The sequence below is a fragment of the Sphaeramia orbicularis genome, chromosome 10, assembly GCF_902148855.1.
Source record: "Sphaeramia orbicularis chromosome 10, fSphaOr1.1, whole genome shotgun sequence".
Classification (NCBI taxonomy): domain Eukaryota; kingdom Metazoa; phylum Chordata; class Actinopteri; order Kurtiformes; family Apogonidae; genus Sphaeramia; species Sphaeramia orbicularis.
In genome coordinates, this window is record NC_043966.1 from 51,235,769 (window position 1) to 51,246,179 (window position 10,411).

General features: G+C 39.0%; 1 protein-coding gene across 6 annotated transcripts in view; it reads left to right on the forward strand.

Moving 5' to 3' along the window:
• uvssa (UV-stimulated scaffold protein A) overlaps positions 1-9,319 on the forward strand; it is a 59,118-nt gene extending 49,799 nt beyond the window's left edge. For all 6 annotated transcript variants that reach the window (XM_030146342.1, XM_030146343.1, XM_030146344.1 and 3 more), the window contains exons 15-16: positions 4,706-4,886; positions 8,812-9,319. In XM_030146342.1, the coding sequence (XP_030002202.1) occupies positions 4,706-4,886; positions 8,812-8,905 (275 nt within the window). In that variant the 3' untranslated portion in view covers positions 8,906-9,319. The remainder of the gene's footprint in view (positions 1-4,705; positions 4,887-8,811) is intronic.
• Positions 9,320-10,411: the final 1,092 nt, after the last annotated feature.

Sequence of the window (10,411 nt, forward strand, 5' to 3'; positions counted from 1 at the left end):
TTTTTATCACTCTGAAACATAGAGGAAAGTCTGGAGTTGACATTATTTATATATTATTTTGTTATTATTTTTGCAGTCTAGCCCACTGCAGATCAAATTTGGCTGAATGTGGAACCTGAACTGAAATGAGTCTGACCCCCCCGGTCTAGAACAGTACCGTTGATAATACAGACTGGTGCTTTCTCCACTGCACCGTTCCTTTAGGGCAGTGGTTTCCAACCTTTTTCGGCTCATGACCCCATTTTAATATCACACATTTCTGGTGACCCCAGACATTCAAAACAGACATGTTTCTCTTAGATGTCTTAGTGGAGCCAGGCGGGTGAAGAAATCTTTCCATTCTCTGTTCGGTCCGGTTTCGACTGTCAGGCTGAAGCGTAGTAACGCATGCAGTCATGTGATCGGGTCAATCAAGATATGCCCTCTCAAATGCTACATCCTGCATTTTATTTGAACTCAATTTTTATTAGGAAAATGTGTGGTGTTTTAATTATAAGTTATTAAAAAATATTTGTTGTTAGTAATTTATTTACATTTTTTTTTTTATCGATTACTAGAAATTTCAGGCGACCCCATATGAATTCCATGTAGGGATGGGAATCGATAAGAATTTAATGATTACGATTCCATTATCAATTTTGCTTTTCAATTCTCTTATCGATTCTCGTTAGGTGAGAGAGTAAAAGAGTACAAATGGGTGTATTTGCATTAACTTTCTTTTATATTTCCATCTCTACACAGAAAATATACCATATACAGTATGTATAAATAATAAGAACAGATGACACTGGGCCCGGTACAGTGAAAGTGAAACTAAAGACGCTTTACTAATTCCTCTATTTCTCCATTTTAAACTACATGGAACCGGTTCGACCCTGTCCGTCTCCCGTTGTTGTGGACCTCATTTCCTTTCCCCTACCTTCGGAAACTTGAATTTGAGAGGGTACGACGTTTGCTGCCCGCACCGGAACCAGAACTGGGCCCGGATGACAGCCTGCCACTACATTCACAAGCACCGCTAAGTAGCGAATCAAATTAATCACATGCTGTGGGCAAATCTTTGAGCATATTGGAGGGATTCCTCCCTTTTGAAGAAATCGAAGCTTTGCAAGTGTTCCAAGTGGACCTGGTGTGGTCTGTTTGGACCTGGTGTGGTCTGTTTGGACCTGGTGTGGTGTGTTTGGACCTGGTGTGGTCTGTTTAGACCTGGTGTGGTCTGTTTGGACCTGGTGTGGTGTGTTTGGACCTGGTGTGGTGTGTTTGGACCTGGTGTGGTCTGTTTAGACCTGGTGTGGTCTGTTTGGACCTGGTGTGGTGTGTTTGGACCTGGTGTGGTGTGTTTGGACCTGGTGTGGTCTGTTTAGACCGTTTCTGCCTCAACGCCATGTTGGCTACGTTCTGACCAAAACAATGCAGCGTACGTGTGACATCATCGCGCATGCGCAATGAAGGCAGAATCAATAAGCAGAATTATTAAGACGGCAGGCAAACGATTCCAAGGAATCAAGCTACTGGGATCCGATTCTCAAAAAGAACTGGTTCTCGATTCCCATCCCTAATTCCATTCGACCCCACGTGGGGTCCCGACCCCAAGGTTGAAAAATCCTGCTTTGGGGGGGGCACGGGGGGTACGGAGGGGCCCACTGATCTGCCTTGGCAGAGGTCTGTGCTCTCTGAGTGCTTTTCTAGTTATTGCTGTTATTGTTTCTCTATATAGATGTTTTTTCTATATCCTTTTTTCACCTATTTGAATAATTGTTTAATCGAATTGAATCAAAGTAAAAAAAAAAAGATTAATCGATTACAAAAATAATCAATAGTTGCAGCTCTAATACTTGAGGAAACACAGAAGAACAGTCCTGCAAGTGTGTGTTGGAAATATTCAGGCCTGTTTCAACAGCGTACTTCCATCCACTGCAGCATCTGTGCATGGAGGATGTTTGGTCCTAGTGAAGCTCAGACTGACGGACAGGGACGTCTGTCTGTCTGTCACTGTGTCTCAGTGTCACCTCTGGATTTATTCTCACGCCGTCCGTGTGCTTAGCGGTGCGTAGCTCAGAGACATCTGAACAAACCAAAGGACCCCCAGGCTCTAGTGTGTGTGTGTGTGTGTGTGTGTGTGCGCACCCCCCCCACAGGCCCCAGCTGGAGGGGCTAAGAGGTGTTGACAGAGAAAAGAGCCCTGCTGCAACACTCATTACATTCAGACGACTGTCCTCCTCTGATTTCTCCTCTCCTTCTCTTTTTCTTTTTTTCCCTCCTCTCCTTTTATCTTCATAATTCTTTCATTTTTGTTCCTTTCTTCCATCTTTGGCTCTTTTTCTCTTTTAAATCACTGTAAAATCCAACAAACTAACAGAGGACTCATTCCACAAACACGCAAGCCAATGCTCTCGATGCAAATGCAGCTGCTCCTTTTTTAGCAGTAATGATTCTCCTAAATACACCAGCTGCTTTTCAATTACTGCTTTGTGTGTGTAATGAGGGGCTAGTTGGAGTTCCAGTCGGACCCGAGGTCAGAGTGTCTGATTAACAGCCCCCCCACCCTCACTGAGCCCAGGTCAGTGTTTTGACAGAGCTCAGAGCCCAGCTTCAATCCCATCACAATCACAGTGTAATTACTTTTCATTACTGCAGCTTTATCTCTAATTCCACCGCAGTACGTCATTAACTAGGACTGTCTCTTCATTTAGACCATCATTACTCTGTATTACAACAGCTTTTACTTTATCACCTAGAATTATGACATTACACTTTTCATTAACACCAGGAATTGGATCCAGATGAGCCTGTACTCCACACTGTTTACTACTTATGGTCTGTAAAACTGGACATTATGAGCTCATTTATGTTATCAGTTGTAATTACTTCATTGCACTCAATTCCATTGAAATTACTTTTTGTTTAAGTCTCAATCCAGAGCTGTAGCAGTGAGACACAACTGTATTAGAGGAGGTCGATAGGGACAAAACATGTTCAGAGCAGTTGATATCAATAATTGTTAGGATAAATGTGAAATCATAATTTTTTTAAAGACAGATATTTGGTCCTGAGTAAACCCTGTAGAATGAATGAATGGATGTAGAATCACAAAACACTGTTGTTTTCAGTTTAATAATCATAAAAATGCAACAAGATTAAAAAAAAAGTAAAAGATGCAACAACAGGAAAATATAAAAGAGGTCTAAAAGAAAAACATGTTGGAAAAGGCAGAAAATGAGGTAAAAACCCAACAAGGGAAACACAGTTTAAAATAAAAGAGCATCATAAATAACAAGACAAAGTTTATATAAAAAAAAATGAAAAACACATAAATGCGGCAGATGCAAGAAGATGAAATTGGTGCAAAAGATGAAAACTGCACAAACTACAATTTTGCAAGACGTAAATGTGAAAAGTTTCCACAGTTGGAAACATTGTAAGCAAAAAAAAGGAGATAAAAGTTGAGAATGGTGTAAAAGATCACAAAAACACAACGAAATGGAAAGTATGATTAAAAGCCCAACAAGAGAAAGATAACACTGAAAGGCAAAACTGATGCAATAAGACAAATTTGAGCTAAAAGACATGAAATTCTAATAATATAAAATATATGAAAACAAAAATGTTGTAAAAGATGCACCAAAACAAAATCATGCAAAAGACAACAATAGCCTAAAAGACAAATATTGTATCAATGATGCAACAAGATGAAAATGAAAATTAAGATGTAAAAAATGAAAATTGCAAAATGTTGCAGAACCACATATTATATTAAATATAATTATCACAATATAAAACTATATCCTATTGAACATAATTTTGTTTTTGTTGCCTGGTCCTATTGTATGATTGACCAATAGGAGGAAAAGCAGTGAAAGCTTTTGTGTGTGTGTGTGTGGGGGGGTGTTTGAAGGACTTTGAAGGTCATTTGGTGTTTTCTTATTTTTCGTCCTCTTGTGTGTGTTGTTTTGTTTTTTCTTTTAGTCATTTACATTATTTACTAATGCATGCTTACAACTAATTTCTCTGATCTAACTGTAACCATACAGCGTAAAAGTCAAACTGGGGGTTGGAGTAAATAAGTCTGACTTCTTCTCACTCCCTTTCAGGCTACTAGGGGTGTATATTAATAGTGAATTATTGTCTACATTTATGTATATTTGTGTACACATAAGGATGTGTATATAATGTGTGGATGTTATATTAGTTCTGTCTCATTGTAAAATTGAAACAACATGATACATAGAGTGCACAAGCTCCAAATAAACCAATCAATCAATTTACAGTTCAAGATATCATGTTATATAAAAAATAATCTGAACCGAGATACATCACTTTTGGTTAACATCATTCTTATTCTGGGTAAATACCACATACATAAAAACAAGTGGAAAAAACAGCTGCCAAACTGATACTGTAAAAATATTTTTCTCCTCTATGAATGTTTGAAGAAACTCCTCCGACTGTGGAAACAATTTGTGAAGCAGCTGAAATGTGTTTACAGTATTATTTGAATGCCTGTTTTTTCATGTTTTATCATTATGAACGTTGCATTATTATTATTTTAATGCCTCGAGTTTTTTGTTGATGTATGGAGTGCATTTCCATTTCCTGTTATCTGTTTGAGAAGTTGTATTTTTGATAAAAATAATTTTTAAAAAAAGGTCCAACCCGCATTCACATCTAACATGATTCACGTCCGTTTGTTGTTCCTGTGTTTCAGATTGGCGGGATGTGGAGCTCATGCGAGACATCGAGGCTGCCACAGGACAGGACCTGGGCTCTAATAGGGTGGGCAAAAAAGGGAAGGGGAAAGGCAAGAAGAAGAAGTTTCCCAACCTCAGTGATCTGAAGCAGAACGCCAACACGTCGCGATCCAGACTGGAGAAGAAAGTCTTCAACAAGTAGGTCACTTCCTGTCACATGACCAACAGTGATGAATGGTATATTCTGTATATTCTCCTTATATTTGAATTATTAATGAAACACAGGTATAAATCATGACTATTATTAATATTTTTTTGTGGTAGTAGTGTTACATTTCTGATATTTGTTTTTAATTGTGAAAATTGAGTTGTGGGCTGTATATAAGGATAGTCATCATCACCCCCCCACACACACACTCAGGTTATTCTGTTTGGCCAAAGTAACAACTCAGTCTACATATCCAGTACATTTTTTCTAACGTTGATTTCAGTCTTTTTAAGTACATTTCATGAGATTGAGTTTGGATCTTTCTGATCAGTTTGTTATTAATAAGCTATGTGCAGAGCCACAGAGAGACAGAGTTGCAACACGCTTTGATGTTGCTGCTACGGTGATCAGGTGGTTCAAGTAAGCCTCAATAGTTCCAAACAAACACACGCTGTCATGTTCTTGTATGGGACAGACAGCAGCGAGTGTGTTATTGCAGGTAAATACACAAATAAACCACACATTAGTCTATTCCCAACCGTTGTTACACTACTGTATGTATGTTTGTATCAGTTGTGCCCCTATTTACTTACTGTTAAAGTAAGTGATGAAAGGCTGCCAAACTGAGTAAGAATAACTTTACATGATCTTTTATCGAAAATTAGATTTTCTCCAAATGTAAGTATTGCATAATGTCTTTCAACAGAGCCTGATGAGTCGGAGGAGTTTTGTTCCTCCAGTTTAGCAAAGTAGTGTCACAAACCTCAGAACAATCCTCTGTTTAGCACTAAGGTCCACTCCTGTTGGTTCCACACCCAACATTATTGGTATTGGGTCTGAAGGGAGTGGTCGCTTAAAAATCTTAGACAAAGTTTCTAAGGCCCAGTTTACACAACGCTCTTGGGTGAAAACCACAAAATATTTTATCAGATGCGCCTTTCGTTTAGATGGCAACGGCGTTTTGGGGGGTTAAAAATGAAAAGTGGAATCAGAGACCATTATCAAAAAGAGATAAAACCAGACCTCCCAGGTGAAATAAACCAGATCACTGAAACTGTGGGTAAAGCGCATAAGAACGAAGGAGGAAAAGTGATAAACTGTATCAAACTGTATCAGGGATTGGTGTCTAACAGGAAAACTTCAACTCTGTATATTAGAGATAAATGGAAAAAAGAACTGTTGGTAGAATTAAGTGATGAGACATGGTATGAAATATGTGAAACTCCAGTGACTACATCTAATTCCAGAAATTGGAAAATACTTTGTTGGAAAAACATAATGAGATTTTTTATAACACCAAAGATCCAACAGGCTTCACTATCATTACCTCAGCCCTGTTGGAGGTTGTGCGGTGAGCAGGATGTGGGTCATGTGCATGTTTTTGGGCAGTGTACAAAACTATCCCAATATTGGAACAATATCAGCGAAGAACTTTGAAAAATACTGGGATACGAACTACCAAGGACATGTTCTGTATTATATTTGGGTCATTTAACAGGAAAAGACATAGCAAGTAATTCAATTCTTCCAGGAAATAATCATTTAAAAAAAGAAACAAATTTTAAAAAATTGCCTTTTTTAACTCTATCATGATATATTGTGATATATCGTATTGTGATCCTAGTATTGTGATTTGTATTGTATCGCCAGATTCTTGCCAATTCACAGCCCTAGTCATGGATGGGTTTGTCCTCCTTCAGCTTTTCTTTAGTGGAAACTCTGGGTTTTTCACCCACATACAAACACAGGTCCGTCCACTGGAGCTGGGTCCATTTGTTTGGCTCCACCCACTGAGCCCACAGTGAGTCTGAATCAGGACACCCCCCCGCTGCTAATGGTCCACTTATCTGTACACCTTGTCTCTCGTTGAGAAGGCCTCTGGATCTGCCATGACTCTGTTTCTGTCCTTATTTTCATGTTCCATCTACTGTTGACACCACAACTGACACTGTCTGACACTAGTTAGGCCCCACCCACAAAATACATCATCACTGTTTGACAACGTAACGGACAACACACACACATACATCATTTTGCTTTAAAGTTACATGTAGACATGTAATGTTATATAAGCTAATGTTTAGCACAGGGGTCACCAACCTTTTCTCTTCTGTGGGCTACTTTTACCTAATGAAGCTGCCGGAGGGCTACTCTAATTTAGCAACATTTATTTACATAGCTATTTTTCATACATACACATATTTTGTATCATACGTTTGTAACATTGTGCTCTTCATTTATTTTATTTATTTATTTATTTATTTATATATCTTTGTTTTAATATTTACAATACTTAAAAAGTGTTTATATGAAACTATTATTTTACTTTAAGAAAATCAAAAGTAGAAAAAAACAAATACAAGCATTTGCTGCTGTATTCCTAAATATTTTAATACTATGTCAAAAATTATGAAATGGAACAATCCTGCATATTTTTATAGAATTACTAAAAACAAATACTACACACCTGTATGTGCATTTTTAATACTTTGAAATTGTGAAAAGGAATGCTGTCACACAATAAAACTTCACCAGCATGTGCTGCGGTTTTTCTGAAGGATTTGACCTTTTCTAAATTCACATATGCTGTCAAAACATATTAATTAAAACCAGAACTTCGTGCCCATAAATCCACCATCCCCGTCACTTCTACAGTCATCACACTGGAGTAAAACACCGAGGCACCTGTTCAGGTCCGACTCCAGCTGTCTGAGCGCATGCGCAGATAGTGTACATATGTTTGCGCTGATCCAGGATGTGAACCACTTTACTGATGCCTCTGCTGAAGCGCTGGCCTTGGTCAGTTTAGTGAACATGGACTGTTGTTTTTGGACTGTAGTTTTCAGCTCTTTTACCTTCTCTTCACGGAGGCTGATTCCCACTGGAGAATCTCCAGAAAAGTTGCTGTGAACTTTGGTGAAATTCCGCTCCACGTTGCATCTTTTACTGACTTCCAGAACGCGCCACAGATCAGATACACACACACACACACACACTCGTCTTTCACATTTGTCAAACAGAAGTCCGTGCCTCATCGTTGGTGAAAATAATTCCCTGACTATATTCAGCCCACATCGCTGGGGGCTGAACCCACTACCTGCCTGGCATCTGGCTCATCCTGGGCTCCACCCCTCTCCAATGACAGGCAGCAAACCAGCGCTAAAGTTTGATTGACAGCTAGTTGACCGTTTCATCTCGGGAGGGGGGCAGGACACTTGTAATTTTGATTGGGTGGAAATTTAGACCTGTTCTACAAATGACGAATCAACTTTGTGTTCTTATATTAGTGACCCTTGGTGAACCACCGGTAGATCGCGAGCAACATGTTGGAGAACCCTGAACTAGTTCTATTTTTAGAACAGGCCTGCGGGCGACTCGTGTGGTCCCTGCGGGCGACCTGGTGCCCGCGGGCACCGTGTTGGTGACCCCTGGTTTAGCACTATTACTGGCTAGCTAACGTTAGCTACTGATGCTAGCCTACACTAAGCTGTATTGTTGATCATTTCAGATCCAACGTATTGTATCAACTTCAGCCATCTTCTCTTCTCCTTTTCGTCGGGAGGAAAGTGATAAATAAGAGATTGTTCTATTTGCATCTTTTCTGTTGTTGGAACACAGGACACAGCACTGCACCATTTTACAACGTTTTGAATATTCCAGGATTGGACACGGAAGTAACGTTGTAGACTATGATGACGTAGTGACTAGCCATCCTCTATAGTTTAAAACACCAGCGTAGTTATGACATAAGGTGTAAACACAGTAAGAACTAGCATTTTTCCATGTAACAACTGTGAATAATTCAATTATTAGATTGAAATTATAATGAAAAACATTGTGTTACCATCTTTGTCCTGCTGCAAACATATGACTTGTCCAGTGGTTGTTTTCTAACCCACATGTCCATCGTTCCAGGAGCTCCATGCGTCGAATGGCTCAGGTGTTGGATAAAGCTGACAGGAGGAAACACGACAAGTTCTCCAACCAGTTCAACTACGCCCTCAACTGACCTCCATACAAAACACACCGACCAAAGGAGATGCATTTACTGCTGTATGTGAACGCCACGTAAACCAGCGCACATGATGAGTGATCTGATGTGTGTTGGCCTTTAAAACATGTAATAATATTTAATACAGTGTACATAACACTGAACTGTGTACAAGTATATTTTATATGGCTTCTCACAATATTTTTATAAACACTGATGGATTAGAATTGATAAAGGTTTATGTTTTAGGCCAATATTCCTTGTTTAATACTGCCATCGTATGCATAAACTGATGTTGAACTGTTCCTGCTGGATATATATATATATATATATATGTGGAATGTATTTATCATACTTTTCTGAAATGAGTGAACGAAGGAAACTGTATTTGTTTGGTGTTTCTTGTATTGAAGCTGTGTGTTTGTAACTGTCTGTCTGTCTCCTCATATTAGTGCCTTTGTGTCGTCCTCTATTTCAGAGGTCCAGTCAGGGTTCATTCAACACAAACAGAACTGACTCAGTGACAGAGCAATGATTATTACTGTTTGGTTCAGATACTTTTAGATGCATCTTTTACTTTGTATTCATCATTTTTACCCCCTCAGCCAGAAATGGCCGAAGGCATATTTTAATTGTTTTGTCGTCTGTTCGTCTGTCCATTCAACGACATAATCGCATTATCTGAAGAACGCATGGACATATCTGCACCACATTTATACTGTGGATGCATCCTGGCATGGAGCAGAAGAATACTGAAAATACGTCATGTTCATGTTGTTGTGTTTTGTTGTGATAATTTAATAACATAAACTTCTAAACGTCTTCTAAGCCTTCCTGTTTCCTCAGCTTTCATTTAGGAATAACAGTCAACCTTTAAACTGGAATGTAATAATGATCTGAGGCAGTGGTTGGTGCTGTCACCTCACAGTAAGGCGGGTACACAATTACAGATAATCGGGCTGTTTTTGTCCTGATTTTCCCCCTTCCCGACCAAGGGTGGCAACCCCAGATTATGTTATGTTTCATGAGATTATCCTGTCAGATTCTCCTGTGGTCTGAGGTGTGTTAAGAGTTAATTTGTCCCGATAATCAGCTCTGAAACGGGTCGGGGCCGACAGTCGTAAATATTAAACTTCTTCAATATTTACAATGAAAAATCTTCATGTGTGGGGAAAGACAAAAACTCCTGAGCAGAGTCCTGCACGAGTCCACTTTTCCAAACCCGCACCCGTCCGTACCCATGTACATTAGACCCACAACCGACCCGACCTGTTATTAAACCCATTTTCTACACATAACTCACATTTAACGGCTTCATTTCTGCCTAAAACACGTCATCAAATCTTTAATATGTGCTGTTCAATGACATCTGTAGTTGGATGTAAACAGACATGAAGCTCTGGAACTGTTTGAATTGCTTTATTAACATAATGTAATTTAAAACATCTGATTCCTTTATTATCAAATGTTTTAAACTGGACAATAGATTTCAAAGATAATATTGGTGACTTAATGCTTCTTTTG